General features: G+C 52.9%; 2 protein-coding genes across 8 annotated transcripts; one reads left to right on the top strand and one right to left on the bottom strand.

Annotated features, from left to right (window-relative positions):
- The first annotated feature begins 656 nt into the window (after nucleotides 1-656).
- Gli1 (GLI family zinc finger 1) lies at nucleotides 657-12,305 on the top strand. Of its 3 annotated transcripts, XM_075954321.1 has the most exons (13): nucleotides 657-826; nucleotides 1,051-1,173; nucleotides 3,829-3,954; nucleotides 4,187-4,279; nucleotides 4,947-5,142; nucleotides 5,373-5,517; nucleotides 5,815-5,904; nucleotides 5,993-6,124; nucleotides 6,373-6,522; nucleotides 8,143-8,307; nucleotides 8,744-8,974; nucleotides 9,556-9,823; nucleotides 10,418-12,305. In XM_075954321.1, exons 3-13 carry the CDS (start codon nucleotides 3,855-3,857, stop codon nucleotides 12,145-12,147), a joined length of 3,300 nt encoding a protein of 1,099 aa, XP_075810436.1. In that variant the 5' UTR covers nucleotides 657-826; nucleotides 1,051-1,173; nucleotides 3,829-3,854; the 3' UTR covers nucleotides 12,148-12,305. The 3 variants fall into 3 exon arrangements, with proteins under 3 accessions (XP_075810436.1, XP_075810435.1, XP_075810437.1); XM_075954320.1 differs by lacking the exons at nucleotides 657-826; nucleotides 4,187-4,279 and adding an exon at nucleotides 4,050-4,130 and having other exon boundaries at nucleotides 1,055-1,173; nucleotides 10,418-12,298; XM_075954322.1 differs by lacking the exons at nucleotides 657-826; nucleotides 4,187-4,279 and having other exon boundaries at nucleotides 1,055-1,173; nucleotides 10,418-12,298.
- On the bottom strand, nucleotides 12,248-20,604 carry Arhgap9 (Rho GTPase activating protein 9). Of its 5 annotated transcripts, none has more exons than XM_075954323.1 (16): nucleotides 20,082-20,604; nucleotides 19,585-19,796; nucleotides 17,356-17,436; nucleotides 17,088-17,189; nucleotides 16,825-16,883; nucleotides 16,574-16,667; nucleotides 16,289-16,384; nucleotides 16,063-16,161; nucleotides 15,741-15,882; nucleotides 15,550-15,660; nucleotides 14,993-15,091; nucleotides 14,767-14,844; nucleotides 14,590-14,643; nucleotides 14,243-14,377; nucleotides 13,732-13,837; nucleotides 12,248-12,646 (listed from the first exon to the last, which is right to left on the bottom strand). In XM_075954323.1, the coding sequence occupies exons 1-16, from the start codon at nucleotides 20,395-20,397 to the stop codon at nucleotides 12,475-12,477; spliced, it is 1,956 nt and encodes a 651-aa protein (XP_075810438.1). In that variant the 5' UTR covers nucleotides 20,398-20,604; the 3' UTR covers nucleotides 12,248-12,474. The 5 variants fall into 5 exon arrangements, with proteins under 5 accessions (XP_075810438.1, XP_075810439.1, XP_075810441.1 ...); XM_075954324.1 differs by having other exon boundaries at nucleotides 14,243-14,374; XM_075954326.1 differs by lacking the exon at nucleotides 20,082-20,604 and having other exon boundaries at nucleotides 17,356-17,517; nucleotides 19,585-19,665.
- Between the last annotated feature and the right edge of the window lie 6,267 nt (nucleotides 20,605-26,871).

Below are 26,871 nucleotides of genomic sequence, written 5' to 3'. Positions count from 1 at the left end.
CTTCAGTGAACTGTGAACACACACCTGGCACTTAGAACTTAAGCCCATGTTCCTCTTTCATGTTCCTTAGGCCGCACCCCCAAAACTTTCTACCACAGCCAACCCAACTCCTTTTGCCCAAACCCTAACTCTCCCAAATCCTCCACGTTCCAATCTAAGAGTGAGGCTGGCCTATAGACCACAGCATGGAGAATGCCCAGTTAAGACCAACGAAAGCCATCGGCCGTACCTTCAAAGTTAACTTTCTGGGGTGAGCTCCCCCCTCCCCCTCCTCGCTCCCCCACTGTCCTCTCCAGCCTCGCAATATTTTCCTCAATGTTTTCCTGGCTCTGGTTCAGGTCCTCTTCGTGGACAGCCGATCCATGAATCCGCGCCGGGATTTACTGCCCACCAAGAGCAGCGTGTTCGGGAGGGGGGGTAGTAGGCAGTATAGGGTCCCTCAAGGGAGGGGGAGGATCCTGGGGGTCCTGGGGGTGCCATAAGCCCGGCACCCCCTCTCTAACTTCTAGCCACCCCACTTCATCTTCTAGAACGGCCTGAAGGAAGGATATTGGAGGGAAGTGAGCGGGAAGAGAGGCCGTGCGCCAGTGGCAAGAGCGAGAAAAAGTTTTTGCAAAAGGAAAAAAAAGTTTGCGCTTCTCGCGGGTGGTCCCGGCTCGCGGCCCGGCGGGCTGGGCCGGCGGGAGGGCTGGGGGCCAGGTTGGGGGGGTGGGGTGGCACTGAAGCTGCGCTGCAGTGGCCCTGTCGCCCCCCCTCCCCGCCGCACACCCCCCAGCCCAGTTTCCAACCCTGGACCACGCATCCTGAGCCCTGCGCCCCGACGGAGGTGAGAGGGGGGCAAAAGGGGAGACCACCTGGGAGCGGTGGGGGAGGGGGCTGAGGAGATGCTCTGATGCCTAGGGACTCACCCTATCCCACAAGGAGACCTGGGGCGCAGAGACAATATGGGGTGGGCGAGATTGGGGTGAGCCATTAGGAAGTTTGGGTGTTTTTCTTGTTTAGCTTTAATTTGTGCCTCCTTTTCTCCGTATCTCCTTTTTCTTCCGGCAGTCTGTCTGTCTTGGGTCTCTTTGTACTCTCCCACATATTAGAAATATCTCCCTTTCTTGAGGTTGGCATGAAGAGGCTGTTGGGACGGCCAGCTGGAGGTCTGCGTGGTAGACGGAACTCCAGGTGCGTCTCTGAGCGCCGTTGGAAAGACGTCAGTGTTCCTAAGAGGGGACCCACCGCAAAAGGAGGGAGCGCTCAATGCGGTGGGAATAGGAGTGTTTGAGGCAACAAAATCACTGAGGCCCGGGCTGGGATTGGACTCTTGACCTGTGTTGTGACAGATGTCCCGGTAGAAGCTTGGGTTTGGGGGCAAAGGAGTAGGAAGGAAGCTGGGTGGGTTTTCAAACGTGTAGTGTAGGCCTTAGAAAAATCCCTAGGAAATTTGTGTTTTAGTCTGAAGGACTGTGGGCAGGGCCCTGAGCAAGAGCTGGGGAGACCTTGTCTTGACCCTCTGACCTCAAGACCACCGGGGCAGCTGAAGCCAGGCGCCAGGAGACCCCTACTGGGGCAGAGCGGGACCACTGGCCACTGCCAGCTTGTGTATCCCGGTTGGCCCCCCGCCCAAACGGGAGCTGGGGACCGAGGCCCCTCCTCTGGCTTAGACCACCCTGCCTGCCCTTGCTCCCCGCTCTGAATCCTCTTTCAGGCCCCATGACCCTGAAACAATCAACCCAGGACAGTTAGCTTTGGGGACGGGATCAAGGAAAGGGAACTCCATAGAGGCCGAGGGTTTTGGAGAACCAAGGACTTTATGGTTTAGGTCTTTCCTTCCAGTGCAGGGAGAAAGATGGGCAGTTTTCAGGGAGAAAAGTTCTTGAGAAAGCGAGTGATTTTTCTCTAGGGGGCGGGGTTCAGAAGGACCCCCCCCCATTATCTCTCTGGGCATCCCCGCCGGACGGACGTCTCCGACTCGCCCTTGACGTCACTAGGGGGTTCCCGGGGGTCTATAGGGGTTAACCCTTAGGAAGCCAGCTGAGATACTCTGGAATTCAAGGTGTCCTCCCGTGCACACCTTATCTACCCAGGCCCTTCTCTCTGTAGTGTCTGGTTTCTTCTTTCCCACTCCACTATAGGGACCCCACTTTCCAATAGCGCCCCCCCCCCGCGCGCCACTGCCTGCTTTCAGGATGCGCTGAGAGAAGGGAAGAATGTTCCACCCTTCACACACACACCCGCCCCCCCCCCCCCGCTTTTCTGGGCTCCCCAGGCGGGCGGGGGAAGCTGAGCCGTCTGCAGCCGGAGCCTGCGGCGGCGACTTGGGTGGGCCGAGAAGGCACGGGGGCGGGGAAGGCGGGACCGGGAGAAGGGGGTGGGGCCGACTCCTGGGAGTTGGGGAGAAGGGGTACGGACAGGACTCTGGAAAATAGACACTGAAGATGATTCGGGTCTCTGGCAGGGTAACAGTACGCTCTGCCCCATTCCGCCCAGAAAACCTTCACTGAAACTGGAAAAGCTAGCTAGCGACATATTTACTAGTATGAAGAGGGAGGCGTGAGTGTAGGCTGTGGCACGCGTGGGAGAAGAGGGCTGTCGCCCCATTTTCATCGGGTCTCCTGGGGTAGACAGGCAATGGGATAGGAAGATAAGAGTGACATCTTTGAGGGAGCATCTAGCGTCTGGGGGTCGTTTGCAAGTCCTCCCCCTTCCCTTGAATGAGTCATAGCAGAGGAGGCAGAAGACATGCCCCTCATCCAGCTGCCAGCCAGCTGTGCCCCCCACCCCCAGCGTTAGTGCCAAGGTCGAGTTGGGAGGTCTTGGATGCGGGATCCGGGACTCAGCTGAAAAAGGAGGAGTTAGCATAGGTACAACCCAGGCTACAGCTCTTGGGCTGGGTCGTAGGGTTCCGTTCTCCATTTTGCCCCGCCCTCACCCTAAATCCCAGCATCCCGGGATCACCCACCGCGCCGGCCGGCCCGCTCCCGGTGGTTCTCCACCCCACCCCGCCCCACCCCACCCTCCGCTCCCGGAAGACCGAAAAACGTGGAGTGGAGTGAAAACTGGTTGCGAGAAGGAAAACCGGACCTCGCACCATCTCTTTGCTCTCCCGCTCCTTCCTAATTAGAGGAGTTTTGTTTTCTCATCCTCATTAAGCCCTTCCTCAAAGTTCCTTTCCAGTTCCCCTCGACCAGAAGTAGGCCCAGACTCAAGCCACCTCAGAATGACTTTAGCTTCCATCCTTTTTACTCAACAGACGGGAGACACTCTGCTCCTAAGCCTGATTCCCTCCCACACATTTCTCTGTCTAAGAGGACAGATCATTTATGTTCTCTTCTGGCCCCACCAGCCAATCTGGACTGAAGCGAGGTCTCCCTCTACTGGACACGGGAGAGATTGCATATGCATGCCTTCTTGGGCTGGCGCTCAGACAGAGCGAGCAAGCAAGCAAGCAGTCCCTGGCATGAAGTCAGTGTTTCTCCAACATACTCTTCAAAGCTGGCCATGACCAGAACGAGAAGCAGTGGAGGGATCATGGCATTAAAATCGCCTGGAGTTTATGTTGGATCAATTAGTCCATACTTTCCCCATGTGCATACACAGATCATGAGACACTTACCCAGTTCCCCCAAAAGATCCCCCAGACTTACAGACTTCTTGCTCTATGGGAGGTTTCTTCTTAACGCTGTTGAATGGCATTATTTTCAACTTGATTTCCATGACCATTCTCAGGGAAGTTGGGGGCACAAGGGGCCTGCTGGCCACCGTCTTGTGGCTGAGATTGCCATTCTTGTTTCTCGTCTTCTTTATGACTTGGCAAATCTGCACTCCTCCTTCCTACAGTGCCCCTCGTTCTTCCCCGAGACACCATGTTCAACTCCATGACTCCATCCCAAGTCAATAGCTATGGTGAGCCATGCTGTCTCCGACCCCTCCCCAGCCAAGGGGTCCCCAGCATGGGGACAGAAGGTGAGTGTGTTTAGCAGTCCCTGGGGCTTGAGGACTTGGCAGATCTCTCACCTACTCCCGGGATCCCTCTCCAACTCATCCCTACCCCACGCTAGTTTCTTATCTACAGGAGGATTTTGAGACCCCATGTCATGTATGCTTTGAGTCTAGGATCGTACCGTACGTGGGGTCTCGAGGTAAGCCCTGTATCTCCCCATCCGAATGCCCCAGTCCAGCTGTCTCTCTTTTCTAGGATTTTCTGGTTTGCCCTTTTGCCACCAAGCCAACTTTATGTCAGGGCCCCAGGGTTATGGGTCTGCCAGAGAGACCAGCGGCTGCACTGAGGGTGAGGACTCAGGAACTCCCTCCCCCGCCCCCCCCCTCGGGACTGGTTCTGAAGGAGGAAGTGGGAAGGCAAGGACCCAACTCAGTGGAAGAGATGTCCAGAGATGAAAGGGATCAGAGAACAATCAAGAGGTCCTAAGAGCAAGCAAGACAAAAAAAAAGAAAACATTTTGCTTTTTTAAGTCAGACCCCACCCACACTGAGTGCACAGAGACATGTACCTTTACCATATCTTTTCTTTTTAAATTTTATTTTTTCAAGCAGTGTATGTGTTTGTGTCTGTGTGGGGGTGCACATGTGCATGCTGGTGCCCTGGCAGGCCAAAGGTGTGGGACATCCTTGGAGCTGGAGTTATAGGTAGTGGTTGTGAGCCACCTGATGTGGGTGCTGGAAACCGCACTCAAGTCCTTTGGAAGAACAGCAAGTGCTTTTTTTGTTTTGTTTTGTCTTTTTGAGACAAGGTTTCTCTATAGCTTTGAAGCTTGTCCTGGAACTAGCTCTTGTAGACTAGGCTGGCCTCGAACTCACAGAGATCCGCCTGTCTCTGCCTCCCGAGTGCTGGGATTAAAGGCGTGCGCCACCACCGCCCGGCCACAGCAAGTGCTCTTAACTACTGAGCCATCTCTCCAGTCCCCTTTGCTGGTCCTGACTCCTGTCTCCTGCCACAGGGCCACTCTTTCCTCCTTCCCGGAGTTCAGTCAAACTGACAAAGAAGCGGGCGCTCTCCCTCTCACCTCTGTCTGACGCCAGCCTGGATCTACAAACAGTTATCCGTACCTCGCCCAGCTCCCTTGTGGCATTCATCAACGCCCGCTGCACATCCCCCGGAGGTTCCTATGGCCACCTCTCCATTGGCACCATGAGGTGCTGGCAGCCTCAAACTAGGAGGCCCCTACAATCTGTACTGAAACCCATTAGAGAACTCAGACCCTTCAAACCTCCACCCCAACCTGAATCCCTACCCTTCCCAAAGCACTGGACCCTTTTCAGAGACCCCCCTGGGGCTTATTCAACCACGCCTTCCCGAAACTCACAAAATAGAGCAAGGACTCTCGTGACTGATAGTCCTAAATAACAGCCTCCTCTTCACCTAGCCCATCTCTAGGATTCCCACCCCAGATGAGCCACCAAAAAGGGACTTCGCCTTCCTACGGTGTCCAGCCCTGTGTTCCACATGATTCCACTCGGGGTGCGATGATGCTGCGTCCTCAGTCCCGAGGACCACGTCCGACCTGCCAGGTGGGGCTCTCCACAATGCCCTCATATTTGGCTTCCCAGCTCAGGATAGGTGGGTGGTAGGTTTAGCAGCGGGGCAGGTGTAGATGGTAGATTCACCCTGCGGGGCTGACTCAGGCTCTCCCAGGTGAGAGCACACCTCCTGTCCATCCCACTCAGCAGTGCAGGCTGTGGAGGAAGCCCTTCCTCACTCACAGGGTTCCTGCTATTTGGGTGGGGGCCTGTAGGGCAGAAGGACCTGGCAAGCTTTTCCTTCTGACTACTCCATCCTCATTACCCTCACCTCTTCCCCCGGGGAAGCTGAAGTCAGAGCTGGACATGCTGGTGGGCAAGTGCCCAGAGGAGCCTCTGGAAGGTGACATGTCCAGCCCCAACTCCACAGGCACACAGGTAAGAGGAAGGGTGGGGCTTTCTTTGTGGGGCCTGAGCAAAACAAAACTTGCCACCAAAGACCCTAAGAGTGTCTCGCTTGCCCTAGGATCCCCTGCTGGGGATGCTGGATGGGCGGGAGGACCTGGAGGAGAAACCTGAGCCTGAGTCCGTGTATGAGACTGATTGCCGCTGGGATGGCTGCAGCCAGGAGTTTGATTCCCAGGAGCAGCTGGTGCACGTGAGCCCCAGGGAGTAGCAGATGGTTGGCCGGAGCGGTGGGAGACTGACTGGGCTTTATGGTCTGCCCCAGGGCAGGACATTCAAGGGTACCGGGGTCAGAGATTGCACGCTCAGTCCCTCAGAACCAAAGCTCGGTTACTCTCTGCTCCAGAAAACTTAGGGTATGGGATATGTGACCCTTTGAGTAGGGGGCTGGGTTTGGGTGACATCGGGAACCCCGGAAAGCCTCGTCTTCTTCCTCCTCAGCATATCAACAGCGAACACATCCATGGGGAGCGGAAGGAGTTCGTGTGCCACTGGGGGGGCTGCTCCAGGGAGCTGAGGCCTTTCAAAGCGCAGTACATGCTGGTGGTGCACATGCGCAGACACACGGGCGAGAAGCCGCACAAATGCACGGTGAGGCGCCCATCCGAGGGTCCAAGGTAGACTCGTGCCTTCAGTGCCCCTTCCTTTGTAAGCAAATGTTTAAAATCTTCCTAAAGACTGCACTGATAGAAAGATGGGTATAGTGATATATATTACGATGTTTTCGGTGGCATTTTATGGGGTGGGGGCTTGTATTCCAAAGTGCATATATGGAGGTCAGCAGGCAGCTTGGGGACTCAGTTCTCATCTTCCACCATGTGGGTCCTGGGGAATCAAACTCAGGTTTTCAACCTTGGCCACAGACACCTCTAATCACTGAGCCATCTTGCTGGCCCTAAAATATCTTCTTGGTATGGGATGTTACATATCTGTAACACTAGCACTTAGGAAGCTGAAGCAAGAGAATCTAGAGTTTAAGGCACGCCTGTAATCCCAGCACTCGGGAGGCAGAGGCAGGCGGATCTCTGTGAGTTCGAGGCCAGCCTAGTCTACAAAGGGAGTTCCAGGACAGGCTCCAAAGCTATAGAGAAACCTGTCTTGAAAAAAACCAAAAAAAAAAAAAAAAAAAAGGACTAGGTCTCAAAAAAGGAAAAACAAACAAACAAAAAACCCGAAGAACAAAAACAAGCCAGCCAGCAAAGGCAAGCAGATCTCTCTGAATTCAAGGCCAGTTTGGTCTACGTGAGGAGTTCCAGGCTAGTCAGGGTGACACAGTAATACTCTATCTCATAAATAAATAAACAAACAAGCAAACAAATAAATAGCAAACAAAAACATAGCAAAATTAAGTCTTGGATCAAAAATATATTTTTCCCTTTTGATTTTAAAAGAAATGAACACATGCTGGACATGGTGGTACATGCCTTTAATTTCAGTCCTAGGAAGGCAGAGGCAAGCAGATCTCTATCATTTTGAGACTAGCTTGGTCTGCATAGTGAGTTCAAGGTCAGCCAAGACTAACCGGTGAGACTCTGTCTCAGAAAAAACCAAACTAATAGCCAGGCATAGTGACACAAGCCTTTAATCCCCGCCACTCAGGAGGCAGAGGCGGGCGGATCTCTGTGCGTTCAAGGCCAGCCTGGTCTACAGAGTGAGTTCTAGGACAGTTCGGGCTATACAGAGAAACCCAGTCTTGAAAAACCAAAATAATAATAAAATAAATGAAAACATTTTTTTATGAATCCCTTGTGGGTCCCTTAGTATTCCTTTTTTTGTTTTTGTATTTCAAGACAGGGTTTCTCTGTAGCTTTGGAGCCTATCCTGGAACTAGCTCTTGTAGACCAGGCTGGCCTCGAACTCACAGAGATCCACCTGCCTCTGTTTCCCGAGTGCTGGGATTAAAGGCGTGCACCATCACCACCTGGCTTCCTTAGTATTCTTGCTATTGCATTTCCTAGTGTCCTTGCTGAAGGACACTCCTGACGCCTCTCTAGGACAGTCTAAGCTCTATGCCAGGACACCTGCTCTAGATGCTCCCTACTTCACCGTGCCCCCTACCCTGAGCGGTCTCCAGCTTTCTCTGCCTTTAGATCCCACCTGCCCTTGTGCCCGAATCCTGGTATTCTCTTGGCTCCTCATGACCCGCCAGTTTTAGTTTAAATCATAAAATTTCCGTGTCCTGTCTGAGAAATGTGGCTTGACCCCTTTCAGTTTGAAGGGTGTCGGAAGTCATACTCGCGTCTCGAAAACCTGAAGACTCATCTTCGGTCGCACACGGGGGAGAAGCCTTACATGTGTGAGCATACAGGCTGCAGCAAGGCCTTCAGCAACGCCAGCGACCGCGCCAAGCACCAGAATCGGACGCACTCCAATGAGGTGAATGCCCAAGTTACCAGACGCTTCCCATTTGAGACACGTCTAAGTGTTTCCCCCGTAAAGAGCCCCCTAACCCAGGACTCCGGCCGTGAGTTCCCCTTGCTGTGTAATTCATACAGGAAACACTTCTGAAAAATGCCTCTCTTTGGTCTAGCCAGGCAAAGGGTCCGTGTTAAGTAGACCCCTGACCCCTTCAACTTCTGAATTTGTGTGGCCTCGCAGCCTTGGGGATGAGGGAGGTGGTCACTTCTTTTTTTTTTTGTACCCGCACCATCTGTTTTCTAATCCTTCTAGAAGCCTCTCACCAAGGGCTCACGTTCCCCTTCCTTCCTCGAAGGCTGTGTGTGCTCCCTCACTCTCCCCTTGTGGCTTTTCCCATTCTGTTTGTGTTCTGCCTTGATCCCCTGGCCTTTGACTTGGCAACGCTACTCCACAGAAGCCATATGTGTGCAAGCTCCCTGGCTGCACGAAGCGCTACACAGATCCCAGCTCACTCCGCAAACACGTCAAGACAGTGCATGGTCCTGATGCCCACGTGACCAAGAGGCATCGAGGGGACGGCCCGTTGCCACGGGCACCGTCCCTTTCCACAGTGGAACCCAAGCGGGAAAGGGAAGGAGGACCCATAAGGGAAGAGAGCAGACTGACCGTGCCCGAGGGTGCCATGGTGAGCCAGCCTCGGAAGTCTTGCCTCCGTATCCCGTCATGCCCTGCTGACCTCTTCCTAGCCGACCTCTCCCTAGAAGCATACCTTCCTACATGCAGTCTTCTGCCTCCAGCCTACCTGTCTTTAGTTTTAGTATTGCTCCCTGGCTGACCCCAGATCTAAGGGTGACGTTAGAATTTTCCATTGTCTAATTGGTCCAATACATTCACTTTGGGGCCGGGTGGGGGTGCTCCTGTGAATATGGACAACAACCGTAGGCAAATGCTTCATCAGGAAGCAAATCTTCAGCCCCCTGTGGACTCACTCTTAAGTAGCTCTTACCTAGCTCCAAGCTTTAGGTGTGCAATATTTTGTGTATTCCTCCAAAGAGGAAACAGGCAAAGATAATTTGTCAAGGTCCTAGGACTAAGCTGGACTGGAGCCCTGGGAGTCTGTACCCCAGCAGGGTTCCTTCCCGTTTTTCCTCTAGTTCACCCCAACCTCTTGCCTGCTTAGTCCTCAGCCCTTGCAAACACTGGGACATAGGCTTCAGCCACTCCCTGGGGGGAGGGTGCCACCCTCCACTCTTGGCCTCTTCACAGAAACCGCAGCAGAGCCCTGGAGCACAGTCCTCCTGCAGCAGTGACCACTCCCCAGCGGGCAGTGCAGCCAATACTGACAGCGGTGTGGAAATGACCGGCACTGCGGGGGGCAGCACTGAGGACCTGTCCAGCCTGGATGAAGGGCCTTCTGTTGCCGGCACTGGACTGTCCACTCTTCACCGCCTGGAGAACCTCAGGCTGGATCAGCTGCATCAGCTACGGCCAATAGGGTCCCGGGGTCTCAAACTGCCCAGCTTAACCCATGCTGGTGAGACCTGGGTATGGGAGGTGTTGCTGAGCTGGGGACCTGTCCTGAGTTGAGGTGATGAGGTCATCCTTTGAGTTGCCACGTGGCATCTTTTTATTGTCTGAAAAATACTCCCCTTCCAAGCCCGGCTGTGTCAGCGCACACCTTTAATCCCAGCACTCGGGAGGCAGAGGCAGGCGGATCTCTGTGAGTTCGAGGCCAGACTGGTCTACAAGAGCTAGTTCCAGGACAGCTAGGGTGTAACACAGAGAAACCTTGTCTCAAAAAAAAAAAAAAAAAAACAAAACTTCCTTGGAGATACTTTTTTTCCATCGATCAGAAAATTATGATATCTATCTATGCGTGGCGGTTATACATCTGTAGCCGCACCACTGGAGACTAGGGCAGCAATACTTCTGTGATGTGCTATCCCCATCACTGCCTGGAACCCTTGGCCAAACAGAGTAAGTGCGGTGAACGGAGACAGACAGGGTGATTGGGGCGAAGAAGCCTAGGACTCTTTACTGTGGGTTCCAGGTCAAGGCTAGCCTGTGGGAACACAGGGTGGGAACCGCGGGGCTCCCTACCACCTGCCTTCTCTCTCGTCATTTGCAGGCACAACCACGTCTCGCCGGCTGGGCCCCCCAGGCTCCCTTGACCACCGCAGCAGCAGCTCCAGCAGCGTCAGCTCTGCCTACACAGTCAGCCGCCGCTCCTCCCTGGCCTCCCCTTTCCCACCGGGATCCCCACCGGAGAATGGCGCGTCGTCCCTTCCTGGTCTCACACCTGCCCAGCACTACATGCTCCGTGCAAGATACGTGTCAGCCAGAGGGAGTGGCACCCCACCTACTGCAGCACACAGCCTGGATCGGATGGGGGGTCTTTCTGGACCTCCTTGGAGAAGCCGAGCTGAGTACCCAGGATACAACCCCAATGCAGGGGTCACCCGGAGAGCCAGTGACCCAGCCCGGGCTGTAGACCATCCTGCTCCAGTCAGAGTCCAGCGGTTCAAGAGCTTGGGATGTGTCCACACGCCCCCTAGTGGAACAACTGGGCGTAACTTCGATCCCCACCTCCCTACCTCTGTGTATTCACCGCAGCCCCCCAGCATTACCGAAAATGTTGCTATGGATACCAGAGGGCTACAGGAGGAGCCAGAGGTTGGAACTTCCATGATGGGCAATGGTCTGAATCCATACATGGACTTTTCATCTGCAGATACTTTGGGATATGGGGGACCTGAGGGAACGGCGGCTGAGCCCTACGGAGCTAGGGGCCCAGGTCCACTGACCAACTATGGCCCTAGCCACTGTCCTCAGCAGGTCTCCTATCCTGACCCCACCCCAGAATCATGGACTGAGTTCCCTTCCCATTCTGGAATGTGCCCTGGCACTAAGGCTCCAAATGAAGCCTATAGCCAGTGTCCTCCTCGACTTGAACATTATGGACAAGTGCAGGTAAAACCAGAACAAGGGTGCCCGGTGGGGTCTAACTCCCCTGGACTGGCACCCTGCCTCAACGCCCACCCCAGTGGGGGGTCCCCAGGTTCACAACCTCCATTTTCCCATTATCCCCAACCCCCTCCTCCCCAGTATCCCCAGTCGGGTCCCTACCCTCGGTCTCCCCATGATTATCTTCCATCAGAACACAGGCCTGGCCTCGATTTTGACTCCCTCTCTCACCCCACGGGACAGCTCAAAGCTCAGCTTGTGTGTAGTTACGTTCAGTCGCAGCAGGAACTGCTGTGGGAGGACAAGGGCCGGGGAGGGCTCCCCACCCAGGAACTTCCATATCAGAGCTCCAAGTTTCTGGGGGGTTCCCAAGCTAATCAGAGCCCTGCCAAAGGGCCAGCAGCTATGTACGGATCAGGCTTTGCACCTACCCTGGCCAATCACAAGCCAGGCTCCTTTCCTACCCCCTCACCATGCAATGAGACTTTTGGAGTTGGGGTAAACAGGCCTTCCCATAGGCCAGCAGCAGCAGCACCACCCCGGCTTCTGCCCCCACTGCCCTCTTGCTATGGATCCCTCAAGGTGGGGGGCACCAACCCCAGCTGTGGCCATCCTGAAGTGGGCAGGTTGGGAGCAGGTCCTGCCTTGTACCCTCCCCCTGAAGGACAGATGTCCAACCCTCTGGACTCTCTTGACCTGGACAGCACTCAGCTGGACTTCGTGGCTATTCTGGATGAGGCCCAGGGGCTGAGTCCTCCTCCTTCCCATGAGCAAGGGGACAGCTCTAAAAATACCCCATCTCCCTCTGGGCCCCCCAACATGGCAGTGGGTAACATGAGTGTGTTACTGGGGTCTCTGCCTGGAGAGACACAATTCCTCAATTCCAGTGCCTAGAAGGATAAGGCATCCCAAGCACATCGGTGTTTCCTGGATGGCTACATGAGGTGCCCAGGATGGCAGGACTGGGCTGGGGGCTGTATTTAGTCTCTGTGTGTTCCAGGAAAACACTTTAATAACGACAGGTTTCCTGACAATAAAGGAAGGCTGAGAGTAAGAGCCCCATGTGTCATCTTGGGGAGACTGGAAGTGGGGCTCACACACCTTCCTCTTCTCCCACATCTGACAGCCCAGTGGAAGAGCAGCCTCCGGGAGAGAGCTTCCGGGATGTCCTCTCCGAAGACCAGCTGACAAATGGCCATGTCTTCCTCCTCCCTGCCAGAGTCAGGTGAAGAGGCTTGCAAAATTGTTGAGCATCAACTGGATCAACTGCCCAGGGTAGAATACGTGGGCTGTCATGTCAGAGGTCTCTTGCTCAGGGCGGAACAGCGTTGGTCCAAACACAATTCCCAGGTTGTGGGCGGTCATTCGGTTCTTATCTGAGTGTGCGATCACCCTGGGGACAGAGCCAAGGACAGGGGAGGTAGGCGACAGGTACCCAACAAGCCAGTATAGCCCCATCAGGTAGGTATGGAGCAGAGCAGAGATCACGCTGGGATCCCTCCACTTGCTGGCTGAAGGAACCAAGTACAGAGGAACAGAGATGGGCCAGTGGAGAAACCTTCAGGATACGACTTGGAGGCACAAGTTGGGTAGAACTGCTTAGTTCTCAGCTCCAGGGAACACCCCAAAGTTCTTTAAGCTCACAACATGGGAGGCTTTTATTCAAATGTGCCCCAAAGCAGTTCAGCTAAACAAGCCACCCTGCCCTAGGGGGAGACTCAAGTCAGGGAAGAGACAGAGCAGAATTCCCTAATCTCAGAGCACCGCTGGTTTTATTGGGTGCTCATTTGATGCTGAGCTAGCCAAAGGCTAGGATATGTTAGTGCTCCCCATCAGTCCCTAAGCAACACCCCCCTCTCTGTGCTCCCCTGTTAGTCCCTGAGCAACACCCCCATCTCCATGCTCCCTGGTCAGTCCCTAAGGAACACCCCCATCTCTGTGCTCCCCTGTTAGTCCCTGAGGAACACCCCCCTCTCCGTGCTCACAGCCAGTCCCTGAGCAACACCCCCATCTCAGTGCTCCCTTGTCAGTCCCTGAGGAACACCCCCCTCTCCATGCTCCCTGGTCAGTCCCCAAGGAACACCCCCTCTCCGTGCTCCCTGGTCAGTCCCTGAGGAACACCCCCCTCTCCGTGCTCCCTGGTCAGTCCCCGAGGAACACCCCTCTCTCCGTGCTCCCTGGCCAGTCCCTGAGCAACACCCCCATCTCCGTGCTCACAGCCAGTCCCTGAGGAACACCCCCCTCTCCGTGCTCCCTGGTCAGTCCCTGAGGAACACCCCCCTCTCCGTGCTCCCTGGTCAGTCCCTGAGGAACACTCCCCATCTCCGTGCTCCCTGGTCAGTCTCTAAGGAACACCCCCATCTCCATGCTCACAGCCAGTCCCTGAGGAACACCCCCCTCTCCGTGCTCCCTGGTCAGTCCCTGAGGAACACCCACTCCATCCTCCCCAGCATGAATAGGCTGTTGAGTTTTCCTGACCTGCATAAATGCTCCAGGATGTACTGCAGTGTGTCACGGTTGGGCTTCGGCAACAAGTCCACTAATTTTTTTATTTCAGAGAGGCACTGATCTGGCTCAGAAAGTTCTAGAGAGAGCGACGGGAAGGACGAGAGGGGGGGGGTAGGGAGAGTGATATGACAGGGTGGGTAAATGATGCACTCTTTCCCTTGTCCATGAATGGTATCATTTGTCTCGTGCTCTCCCCTCTGCACTTCGGTACAAGAGATTCAACCCAGGGCCTTGCATACAATAAGCACACAACTTACTGCCGAGCTGTAGGGGTCCGCTCTTTCCCGTAGCTCACCTGCGACTTTCAGAGTTCTTCCCAACTCGATCCTCTAAACATTCACACACATATTCCCCCATCCCTATAGTTGGCATGTAATTATTTCCCATCCTCGCAGAGGAAGATGGAAGGGACCCTCTGTTCTAGTCTCTACTGCACAGGTCCTCCCATGGCAGGAGGATCACCGAAGCTCTTGACCCTTACCGAGGGCATCACGAAAATGAGGCAGCAACGGTGGAGGCATCAGAGGCTCTGGCAGCTCCCGTAAAAAAAGCTTCAAGGCCCCAGTGATCACATGAATGTCATCCCATTCCGCACTGTCTAAATCTAATTTGCCTTCTAGAAGGAAAAAGAAGTTCCTTGGGTTCCGGACTCAAAGATCAGGAATTTGGGAGGAAATCTAATCAAAACATGTCACAAGAATGTGACGATGGCCCACAGTAGGGCGTGGTAACAACGGGGACAGCCTTTGTCGGGGTGGGACATGGGGGGTTCCCGTGGGGTACAAAGAGGGCATCAGTCAGCTTTTTGAGAGTCTGAGGTGTAAGTACCTTGTCCTGGCTGTTCTGGAAACATGTATCTCCCATCAGAGGTGACTGCCCGTTCTGTAACAAGCACGAGAAGAGACTAGTAGCTGAGACATGCAGTTCCGACTCCCTCCCTCAGAACCGCTCTTGGTTCTGAGGTACCGATTCTTCGATTCATTACTTCCTCCCAAGTCCTCTCACCTCTGTCTACCAGGAATCGCAGTTTCTGGACCACTGCCAGGTTCCCGCTCACTCGGTAAATGCCGTCCACATCCAGACCTAGGAGAAGAGGGATAGGGAAGATGGGGACTCGAAAAGTGTTTAAGTGAGGGATCTGAGGGAGAAAGGAGTCAGGAGGAAGGCAGAGATGGGGCGACTGGGTCCTGGGGCTTGAAAGGGTAGATTTTTGGAGTTTGGGAAACACAACCTTTTTTATCCACAGCCTCAACACAGAGCCGGACAAAGCTGGGCACGGTGTCCCTTTCCCTTTGGCACAGCGATTCCAACTGGCAACCGAACACTTGGTCTGCAGAGGAGGGGGGGTGGATCAGTAAAGGTCCTCACTATCCATGTAAGCCTGGGTCTGCTGCCACGTGGGAGCAAGGACGCCCTGCCTCTGCTCCTCAAATAATGAGGAGTGGGGGAGAAGCAGGGGTGTCAGTAGACTCTAACCTGGGTCTGGAAGCTCTACTTTGAGCCTCACTAGAGTTTTTATTAATGCTAAGACTGTAGCCCTGGCTGTCCTGGAACTCAGAGACCCCCCTGAGTGCTGGGCTTAAAGGCACCAGCCGCTACCCAGCATGGTGCCTCTCACCTTTGGGAGGCTGAGGCAGGAGGAATGCCCAAATTTGAGGAAAACCAGGGGATATATACTGAGAGTATATATCAACAACAATAAAATCTGAAAACCGAAACCTACACAAAACAGAAACACTAGTAAAGCTGGCACAAAGAGCAGCGCCCCACTGGTCCAGCCCAGCCTACCTCGGAACAGGCCCCGCTCCTGAAGGCTCTGCAAGGTTGGTCTCTTGGCGATCAGCCGCTTTAACTTGTTTCGCACGCGGTTCTTCTGCTCAGTGCCCTCGGCACCCCGACCTGCCAAACCAAGGAATGTGAGCTCCAGCGGAGGACGTTTCCCTGCAACCCAGCCCGGCCAGCTCAGTCCCACTTCGTACTGGAAATCCTGCGACTGCTAAGCCTTAGCAGTGGCTTGGACACCGGCTCTGACTCCAACTCGTCATCCTCACCAGCGCTCAGCTCCGCCAGCTCTGCAGGTCCCGAGCCGGATAGACGCAGCTCTAGGGGGTTCTCCCGATCCTAGACCCAGGCAGCCAGGGTGGGAGGATGCAAGGGAGAGCATCGGCACCCCCACATTCCAGCCTGACTCAAGGTCAGGACTCCACCCGAGATCGCCTGGTTCCCACAGCCCTTCTCTTTGTCCCTCCCTTTCCCGGGTCTAGCCTCCATGGTGCCTTCGGGGTTCTGCACCCTTCTAACCAGACGCTCGATGACCGCCCGCAGCGCGCGATGCCAGGCTCGCAGCTCTGGCTCCTCGTCCGACTGCAGCAGGAACTCATGGCCGGGGACCGTCCGGATCTGGGGGTCAGGCGGGAAAGGCTCGCGTCAGCGAGGAGAGCCTAGAACGCTGCGAGGTTGAGCGTCCTCTGGTCACCCCGTCCACTCCGTCCCCCAAATCTTTGGGGCCGCGCGAGACGGCACTTACGTGTAGGACGTTGCGGCGGCTGGACAGGTGGCGCCCGTTAGCCAGGGCCGCCCCACGCAGGTCCACGCTGCTTTCCGGCCGGCTTCCAGCCGGCGCCTGGCGATGATGGGAGAAACTGAGGCTGAGTCTGTTTCCTCACCGCTTCCCTCTGGGGTGGTGGCGGTGAGCTGCTTCCGCCTTCCTTTACCTTCTCCTCCATTTCCTTCCTTGCCGCCCCCATCTGTTGACCCGAGGTGCAAACCAGTAACCCCCAAACCCTTGCTGCTCCCCCTGGCCGATGCTCACCCAGCCTTGGGACGGCGCAGACTGCGGCGGCCGCTCTCGGTAGAACACAAGGCTGTTACCAGTTAACACCACCCAAGCCGGGCCCCAGTTCTTCCTGTGGGGGGAAGGGAGGAGTAGAAGTAGTTAAAAGGTCATTTTAGAGTTTCACCTGGAGTGCCTGCTTCCCTCCTCCCCTCCCCGGCACCGTCACCATTGCTTTCTACCCTGTGAAACCCAATAGCCTAGACCCCTGACATATTCTGGATCCTCACCTGAGTTTACGCCCTCCTTGAGCAATCTTGGTCATGTTGATCAGACCTGACTTTTCCTCCTGGGAAAGGCATGGGTTATTGCTTGTAAGCCACCCTGTGTCACCCACAGCCCTCAAGGGTTCTCTCTAAGGGGTGAGGCCTGTTAAAATTTGGGGGTGGGGTGACTGGAGAAGAGCAAACACCCAGAAATAAGAATGTTATTTTCAAGGAGCAGAAGACAGGTGCAGAGAGGTTCTGGGCTTTGAGAGACAGGAAAGACTCACGTGGGGGTCATCCAGCTGTGGCTGACAGGAATGCAGGGCTGCTGGCTGGTCCGGCAGGTCTCCCCAGGGGCTGCCCCTGCTCCGGCTGAGGCTTGGTAAACCCTAAGGATGGGGCATTGAAAGAGGACATTCAATCTGGTGGTCCCAGGTTGCAGGAGGAAGAGGGGTGTGAGAGAGGATAACGTTACAGTGGCAATCGAGAACGCCTTGCCTAAGGGGAGAGTCATAAAAAGTTAACCTGGACGCTGAGACAACGGGGTGTTCTCACCTGTCCATCAAGCCATTCCTGAGGTTGCGAGGCCCCACTGTTCCTAATCAGAGTCTCTGTCTGCTCCATGGAGCCTGGTTTCTGGGTTTGGGGGAGACAAAGCAACATCCAGATGGTACCTCAACAGTTCAGCAATTCTCACCGTGTTTTCTTTCTTCTGACCTGAGAGCCCCAGAGAGAAATGGGGAAGAGGGGTTTTGAAGGGACAACGGGACGCGGAGGAGGAAAGGTGTCTTGAATATGACTGTGGCATGGCACAGGAGAGGCGTCTTAGTGAGATCTAAGTTACAGGGGTTGTTAGTGACAGCCGAAGCCCGTGTCCTGGCAGCTCTAACAATCTAAGCTCTGCCACTTGTCCCCAGTAATCAAACTGACAATGCTAAAGGGCAGAGAATAATTTATCTGGGGCTAGAGAGATGGCTCAGTGGTTAAGAGCACTGACTGCCTTCTGGAGGGGTGGGAAGGGGGAGTGCAGCTGGTCCAGTTCCAGGAGGTCTGACGCCCTCTTCTGGTCTCTGTGGGCACTGCATGCATGGTGGTACACAGACATACATGCTGGCAAAACACCCATACACATGAAATTATTTATTTATTTATTTAGTGAGAAGTGGATCACTCATATAAATAAATTTGATTATCTCCAATGCTGCTTTTGGGGTCTAACATGAGGTTTAGGTTTGGATAGAGGACAGGAGATAATTATAAAGCCAGGCATGGGGATGCACACCTTTAATTCCAACCTGGGAGTCAAAGGTAGATCTCTGTGAGTTTGAGGCCAGCCTGGTCTAGAGTGAGTCCCAGGACAGTCAGGGCTACACAGAGAAACCTTGTCTTGGGTGCGGGGGTGGGATGGGATGGGCGGGGTAGAGGTAATTGTTACTAAGCAGTGTGGTCCTTGCCTATCTGTGTCTCAGCTCCGTTCTCGGACGCTGATGAGGACTTGACAAGCTGTGAGAAAAGTGTGACCTGTCCTCCTAGGAGACAAGTTCCTTCTCTGGCTGGTATCAGGACCCCAGCCGTTTACTTCCCCAGCATAAAACTCCCGGGGCAATTCTAATCCCTTGGGGTCCGTGTCTCAATGGTCTGATAGCTGAAGGAAGAGAGCCAGCCTTTCTCCTAAGGATTCCGGGAGCTGCTCCCAGGCATCTAGCCTTGGGGGTGGGGATGGGGACGGGGGATGGGAGATCCAAGTTCTTTGGGACAGAGACCCTGGACATCAGAGAAGGCCAACCAGATTACAAGACACAGGGAGCTCTGACAGGAGGGGCTGGGATCCTGCCTGCCAGGGAAGTGGGGAAGAGGAGGTGGGTGCTGCCCCGTCCCTCCCAATCGCTCTCCCATTTACTCACCTTCGGCTCCGGGCCAGGGTGACCCTGGTACAGGGCTAGAAACCCCAGTCCCTGGCTGTTTTTTAAAAAATTCTCCCCTCACAGCCTTCTTTGCTCTTCTCCGCACTTCCTGTTGCCAACTTCCCTCCTCCCCCACGCAACCCCGCCCCAGGGCTGCAGGAAAGGGGAACAGGCTTTTTGGGGGGTGGGGTGGGGAAGAGAAAGTGCCCCCTCCTCACACCATTCAGAGGAAAAGACAGCAAGAGGTGAGGGGCCACGCCAGGGGAGGATGAGAGAAAGGACTTATCTGCAGCCGACAAGGAGAGGGGGAGCCAGGCTAGCTTGTAACCCTAACATTTGGGAGGCTGAGGCAGGAGGATTATAGGAGTTTGAGGTCAATCTGGCCTACCTAAAGAGTCCAACTCATCTGGGCCTACTACAGAGTGAGACCCTGGCTCAAAATACAACTGACAAAAGAGAAGGAGGGGGAAGGGATGGACAAGAGAGCTATAACTTTAGAAGGAACTTGCCGGTAGCCCGACTTGAAGACAGGACAGAGGACAAACCTTGCCCTGGGCTAGGAGTCAGAAGCAGAGGAAAAGCAGTCTGTTGGCCTCCTGCTGTTGGGCTGGACTCGCGTCTCTTTAGAGCCTGTGTCTTTTGCTGTCCTTCCTCACCCCTACTTTGCTTGTAGCCTCTCTTTCTCCACGTGCAGGGTCTTTTCCGACCACCTCAGCATCTTCTTTATTTTATTTATCAGGCTGATTTAATGCCACCCTCTCCCACCCTCAGTCCTTTAAGGGAGGACAATGTCTGTCTCCTTTACCTCTGTGCCCAAAACAGGGCCTCATGGTAGTGTAACTGACCACGGACCATGCTCTGGTGAAGATCTGTGACTCACCGTGTCGGTACTGGCCTCTGTCATGGAGCCTTCCTGGGGGAGAGATCTTTCTCTTGGCCCTTCCCTGAGGGGTTTCAGGAAGCAGGGTTTCAAATGGGCCATACTGACACTTCTGCACATTTTGCGGGAACAGGGAGGAGGTTGCTCAGAAGTAACCTGGGTTTCCTGAGACAGGTAGAGTTCCTCCAGGGAGCCATGAAACATCTTTGTCCCTGAAAAGAGACGTGGAGGAGTGGCAGGTGATGACAGATAGGGCCTTGGCTGAGTTGTCAAGGAATACAGAGGAAAGCTACCGGAAATGACTTGAGACCTAACCAGCTTAGAGCTAGGAGGGATAAAAGGTGATACCACCATGGTGGATGTGAGAACTGCGAGTCTTATCAAAGGGAAGCGAGACAGAGGGGTCACCAGAAGCGAGAGGCAAACCCACTAGGTAACTCTCTCAAGCCAGGGAGGCAGGAAGGGGAAAGAAAGGGGAAAGCTTGGAGTTTACTTACCAGGACTCCAGAGGGATGCATTGTGGGTAGAGTCTGCTGGTCTGGGGCAGGAGAGTGATTCCTCGGTCATATACGCAGCTGGAACAAAGATGGGCCTGGACCAGGAGGATACTCCTAGGCGCCTTGCCAACCACCAGTCCGAGTTGGTCTTTCGAAGCAGTTGGAACCTGTCACCTTCAGCCAGAGACACCTCCCGGCCATCTGCCCCAGTATAAGTGAAGGGATAGAGGACGCAGAGCTGGGGTCCCCGAGAAGGGCTTTGTAGACTCACTCCAAGATTTCCCCAGATACTTGGCCACCACCGGCCTGAGAGCATTGTGGTCAGCACTGTCACCTATGGGAAAAAGGAGAGTTGAAGTTCCAGAAGGAAATAGGAGTGGGTGCCTCCACACAGAGGAACATGGCTCTTAGAGCTGTGTGTATGTGTGTCTTGGATGAGTGAGGACAGGAGCCTTGGAGAGACAAAGAAGGAGGAGACTAGACAGAAGCCCTGTGTGGGAGAGATCAGCACAGTTTGGGCACTGAGACCTCCTGTGTGGTGTGTCTGATGAGGAAGTGTATATAAACAAGGTGAGAGAGGATGTGGTCAGTAGACCTCGGTGGCTGGCAAGGCAGGAAATCAGAAAAGATGACCGAGCTCGGTAATTTTTTCCTTTAGATACCTTGTGGAGGTCACCCGAAGTTTCAGGGGCAGAAAGAGTTGGTCCTGGGTGCTGGTGGGAGTCCTGAGCTAGACACGGAAAGACCAGAGAGGAACACGGGAGAAAGTACGAGGGAGAATGACTAAGGAAAGGTTATGACTTGTGACCTTTATTAGGTTTGCACAGGCCTTGTTTCTATGACCAACTGCCTCAGACTTAAACCTTTGTGTTTCCTGTACAGACAGACAGACAGACAGACAGAAAAACTGTAAGAACGAATGAGAGGGAAAGAGAAAGGGGCTAAGAGAAAGAGGGGTTCACATCACCTAGGACACATTTTGGGGGTATGAGCCTCTGCATCGGCCTTTTGGGTGGGTTCCCAGGTTTATTGTGGGGTTCTTTTTTTGTTTGTTTGTTTTTTTCGAGACAGGGTTTCTCCGGATGGTCTTGAACTCACAAAGATCCTCCTGCCTCTGCCTCCCTAGTGCTGGGATTAAAGGTGTGTGCCACCACCGCCTGGCTATTGTGAGGTTCTATTAATTGCATTTTTGTGTTATCTGAGTGTTTTGTCTGCATGTCTGTCTGTGCACCATCCAAATGTCTGGTGCTTGAGGAGCCAGAAGAGGGTGTTGGATACCCTGGATCTGGGGTTTCAGGTGGCTGCGAGCTGTCATGTGCGTGCTGGGAATTGAACTCAGGTCCTCTAGAAGGATAGCCAGGTTCTTTGTTTTTTCTTCCTCTGGAGACAGGGTTTCTCTGTGCATCCCTAGCTGTCCTAGAACTCACTCTGTAGACCAGGCTGGCCTCGAACTCACAGAGGTCCATCTGCCTCTGTCTTTCAAATGCTAGCATTAAAGGTATGACCACCATACCTGGCCTCATTGACTTATTTTTAAGGTTTTTGTTTTGTTTTGTTCTGTTTGCTTTTTCCCAGGCAGTGGTGGTGCATGTCTTTGACTCCAGCACATGGGAGGCAGAGGCAGGTGGATCTCTTGTGAGTTTGAGGCCAGCCTGAACTACAGAGTGAATTCTAGGACAGCCAGAGCTACACAGAGAAACCCTATGGATGCCAGAAGAGAATGTCAGATTCCCTGGAACTAGAGTTACAGCCGGTTGTGAGCTGCCACGTGGGTGCTGGGAACCAAACCCGGGTCCTCTGGAAGAGCAGCAGTGCTCTTAACCTCTGACTTTTATCCTCCTTGAAACTTTTCCAAGTTTTCTCTTTATAAACATTTCCTTCCTCAAGGTTTTCAGGTTATCAGTGACCTACCAGGGCTGGGGATTGTTAGGAATTTTTCCTAACGCGAGCCCTCTGTCAATGCAAAAATCCCAATCAACCCAAATCACAACAAGCCAAATTAAAAAATATCCAGGTTTAATGGGATTCCTGCGCTCTAGGGTGGCCCCGAGGGGAAACTGGGAAGCCGTGAACTGGACCACCAGGAGGAAGGAAAAGAGACCAGGTGTTTCTCCTTTGGGAGCTCAAATACCCTGTGTGAGTGGTCCTGACTCTCCCCTGGGGAGGGGTCAGTACCTGGCATGCTGGGATTTGGAGTCCAGACCAAAGCAACACCCAGGCCTGGGGGCTGGGATGGATGTGAGGGGCTGGGGTCTATGCTCCCAACTTAACAGGGATTCATCCTGTATCCAGCAGCATTTGAGAGGCTGAGAGAGGAACGCGGAGCTGAAGGCCAGTCTGAGCTATTTAGTCAAAGCTCGGCTCAAAAAGCAGAGTAGAACAAGGCAAACCTGTCTCCCCAACCCTCCCTCGAACTTCTCAAGGCAACCACACAAAGCAATCTTCATTTCCTATCCCTGACGTCTCCACTTTCCCAAGTACACCCCAGTCCTTGCAAGCACTTCCTAATCCTTAAGCTGTGTGACATTCTGTGGCATGCGACCCAACTGCTCCTTCCCCTGCTGGTGTCCTTCCCTGTTCCTCTTCTGGCGGTTACTTCATTGCGGGAGAGTCTTCCTCCGCCTGCTCCTTAAACCACAAAAACCCATCTGAGCTGTGTCTTTTGCGCTTTGAGTCGCTCCCTCAGTGATCGGACTCTCTCAAATGGCCTCTGTATCCTGCTAAGCACTGTATCTCCAGTCCAGATCTTCCTCTGGAGTCTGGCCTTATCCACCATCCACGGGAACACTCTGCAAGTCTTCTACAACAAATTCAGTACCTGCCGAAGTATCCATATCAACCTTCCCTACAAATCTTTTTCTCCAGCATTCAACTGCCAGACTTAAATCCAAAAAAATATCTACTGAATCCTTGCTAACACTTAGACTAGGCGGGACCATACTGATTGTGGTGATAAATCTGGGCCATTGCCTTCTCAAACAATTAGAGCCCTCTGTGATAAGGATCGCCTTGGTAGAGGAAGTTAGAAGCATCTGCAGGAGAAGCATGTGCCCAACTGTGCATGCCAGAAGCCCTGCAGCTTCTTGTCTGTTTCCTCGCTGCTCACATCGATTCAACTGATTACCAAGTACTGAAGTTGGTATTTTCCCAAATCTCCTCCCCTGCTTTGCTGGCGATTGAACCCAGGGCCTTCTGTACAGCAGACAAGATATTTGACTACTGAGCTACATTCTAGTCTTTGTATTTCTTCTATTTATTTTTTGGTTTTTTGAGACAGGGTTTCTGTCTTTGGCTCTGGCTGTCCTGGAACTCACTCTGTAGACCAGGCTACTCTTGAACTCAAAGAGATTCGCCTGCCTCTGCCTCCCATATGTTGGGATTAAAGCCATGACACAAGTTCTTGGGTTTTCGAAAAGGTCTGGCTATGTGGCTCATGCTATTGTACAACTCAAGCGGACCTCTGTGAGTTCGTGGCTAGCCTGGTCTACAGAGCGAGTTCCATGGCAGCCAGAGCTGTTATACTGAGAAACCCTGTCTTTAGGGCAGAAGAGATGGTTCAGCTGTTCAGTTCGTGCAAGGCGGTGCATCATGCATGACTGTTTGTAACTCATTCTAGGGAATCTAACCCTCTTCTGTTCATGTGGTGCACAGACACGCATGCAAGCAAAACACCTATACACATCACTATTTTAAGGAGAAAAAACTATTTGGGGGCAGGGTCTCATGTACGCCTGGCTGGCCTTGAACTGACTAGGTGAAGATGACCTTGAATTCTTGATCCTCTTGCCCCCCAAGTTTGGAATTGTAGGCATATGTCGGAATGCCTGGCTTTTTTACTTTTCGAGATTTATATCTATGAGTGTATGAGTGCTGGAAACCAAACTCCAACCTTCTGTTAGCACAAGGGCTTGTAACCACCGAGCCATGGCTCCAGCCCACCACCATAGAGTTTTCATTTATTTATTTATTTTTTTGAAACATGATTTTGCTTTGCATTCCTGAATGGCCTAGTACTCTCTGTTTAGCCTAAGACTGACCCTTCTGTGTGCTGGGACTACAGGCCTGCCCATCCAGGCCTGGCGTTCTCCTCCCATCACCTACCCTCTAGCATCAAAGAGTCTGAAATCTTGAAAAATTAAGTGTTTGTGTGTGTGTGAGGATATGTGCATGTGAGTGTAGGTGCCTGTGCAGTCCAGAAGAGGGCGTCAGAGTCCATGGGGCTAGAATTATAGGCAGCTGTGGGTTGCTCAGTGTGAATGCTAGGGGCCCTGGTTCTCTGCAAGGAGACTCTGCAGGACACACTCTTGGCCACTGAGCCATCTCCCCAGCTATTTTACTTTTTGTACCTTTGCTTATTCAGCGTGTATGCATGTGTAGTCTAGAGGGAAGCGTTTTAGGTGTTCTGTTTCCACTCTGTGGGACCTGGGGATTGAATTCAGGCCATTAGACTTGGTGGCAAGCACCTTTTATTATTATTTTGGTTGGATGGAGTCTATTGAGAGTGTTTCACTGTGTATCTCAAATTAGCCAGCCTTTGGGCTCCTTATGCATCCTATATGAATCCTAAACTGGTCTCAAACTTCTGTCTGGGCCTCCTGAATCCTGGGATTATAGGTGTGAGAGACATGTCTACCCCATATTTCTATTTATTTATTTATCTATTTGTTATTTGGTTTTTCAAGACAGGGTTTCTCTGTAGCCTGTCCTAGAACTCATTCCACAGACCAGGCTGGCCTCGAACTCACAGATATCTGCCTGTCTCTACCTCCTGAGTTTAAAGGTGGGATTAAAGGTGTGTGGTCACCTGGCCACCCTATATTATTTTTAAGGGGATACAATGATGAATAAGGAGCCAGCAAGATGCCTTATTGGGTAAAGGTGCTTGCAGGGGAAGTCTGAAGACCCACATAAAGTTGGAAGATGAGTGTGGTAATGTACACCTTTGATCCCAGCTCTTGGGAGGCAGAGGCAGGTGGATTTCTATGAGTTCCAGGCCAGCCCAAGCTACATAATATGGAGACCCTGTCTCAAACAAACAAACAAACATAAATACATAAGTAAATGATGGAAGATGAGAACCAGCTCCACAAAGTTGTCTTCTGACCACCATGATGTGAACCCCACCTTAAGCACACGTACTAAGTTTTTAAAAAGATAAACAAGATATCCCTTATTTTTGGCTTCTTAGTATAGTCCTGGCTGTCCTGTAATTCACTCTGTTGACCAGGCTGACCTTGAACTCACAGAGATCCACCTGCCTCTGCCTCCTGAGTGCTGGGATTAAAGGCATGTGCCACCACTGCCCACCTTCGGATGCCTCTTAGCTTACATGCGTTCCTTTCATTTGACTTTGTGGTGAAACCTCTCACTTTCCCTCGATTCGACCTTTTCCTTACATAGGCCCTCAGATCCCTTCGCTATGACCATCTAGTTCTCTTACCATGATCGTACATAAACGTTAGTGTTAATATTTTCAGAGTTTTGCTTACAAGTGAGTGTGACTTTTTTAATTAGCAGAGAAAGCACCAGGTGACCTTCCTCCTTAGCCAACGTCCCAGAAACCTCCCCTTGCCTGTCTCAGACGAGAGTCTCCCAACTCAATGTCCCTCCCTTCTACTTCTGTGCATCTCTCTAGCCATCCTTCTGACCTCCTCGTACTCCTGATTTCTTATAATCTTCACTTCCTGCCAGCTAATTGCCTCCTCCACCTTTTGGTAGACTTTATGTAATCCTGCTTTATTTATTTTTAAGATTTATTTATTTATGTTAAACAGGGTTTCTCTGTGTAACAATTCTGGCTGTCTTGGAACTCACTTTGTAGAACTTGCTTTGTAGACCAGGCTGGTCTCAGACTCACACAGATCTGCCTGCCTCTGCCCCACAAGTGCTGGGATTAAAGGCATGCACCGCCACAGCCTGGCTGATTTATATTTATGTATACAGTATTCTGCCTACATGTATGCCTGCAGGACAGAAGAAAAAAACCAGACCTCATTACGGATGGTTGTGAGTCACCATGTGGTTACTGGGAATTAAAATAAGGTCCTCTGGAAAAGCAGCCAGTGCTCTTAACCACCGAGCCATCTCTCCAGCCCCAAGTGTAACATTTCTGTGCAGTGCCCAAGGAAGCCAGAAGAGGCCGTCCTTTGGAACTAGTGTCACAGAGGCTGTGAGCTGCATGCTGTGTGCTTGGAACCAGAGCTTAGCCTTCTGCATGAGCAGAGAGTGCTCCTTAACCTCAAGCTCTCCAGTCCCTTATTTTTTTTTTTAATTAACTAAAAACAAACCAGGGCTGGAGAGATGGCTCAGAGGTTAAGAGCACTGACTGATTTTCCAGAGGTCCTGAGTTCAATTCCCAGCAACCACATGGTGGCTCACAGCCATCTGTAATGAGATCTGGCGCCCTCTTCTGGCCAGCAGGCATACATGGAGGCAAAATGTTGTATACATAATAAATAAATCTTAAAAAAAAACACACCAGATTAGCTTTGGACTCAAAGAAATCCAACTGCCTTTGCCTTCTGAGTACTGGAATTAAGGGAGTGCCCCCTCACATCCAGACCCCCACCCCACTCTTTTTTCCCCAATGTTTTAATTTTATCTGTCTGGGTGTTTTGTCTGTATGTACACCTGTGCGTTACGTGCAGGCAGTGTTCAAGGAGGCCAGAAGAGGGAGTCTGATCCCCTGGGACTGAAGTTGCAGACATTGTAACCTCACTGCACACAAACGCTGGGAATCAAAGCTGAGTCCCCTGGAAGAATGGCCTGTGTTTTTCACTGCTGAGCCATC

Source organism: Microtus pennsylvanicus, chromosome 20, assembly GCF_037038515.1.
Source record: "Microtus pennsylvanicus isolate mMicPen1 chromosome 20, mMicPen1.hap1, whole genome shotgun sequence".
In the NCBI taxonomy this organism is placed as follows: domain Eukaryota; kingdom Metazoa; phylum Chordata; class Mammalia; order Rodentia; family Cricetidae; genus Microtus; species Microtus pennsylvanicus.
This window is presented reverse-complemented; position numbering and strand designations above follow the sequence as displayed.

Coding starts and splice junctions, on each gene's coding strand:
- Gli1 (XM_075954321.1), top strand. CDS start 3,855: ATGTTCAACTCCATGACTCCATCCCAAGTCAATAGCTATGGTGAGCCA. Junction 5,905..5,992: donor CCAACTCCACAGGCACACAG/GTAAGAGGAAGG, acceptor CGCTTGCCCTAG/GATCCCCTGCTGGGGATGCT. Junction 6,125..6,372: donor CCCAGGAGCAGCTGGTGCAC/GTGAGCCCCAGG, acceptor CTTCCTCCTCAG/CATATCAACAGCGAACACAT.
- Arhgap9 (XM_075954323.1), bottom strand. CDS start 20,397: ATGCTCTCAGGCCGGTGGTGGCCAAGTATCTGGGGAAATCTTGGAGTG. Junction 16,668..16,824: donor CAAGGAGGGCGTAAACTCAG/GTGAGGATCCAG, acceptor TTCCCCCCACAG/GAAGAACTGGGGCCCGGCTT. Junction 16,162..16,288: donor GCCGCCGCAACGTCCTACAC/GTAAGTGCCGTC, acceptor CCTGACCCCCAG/ATCCGGACGGTCCCCGGCCA.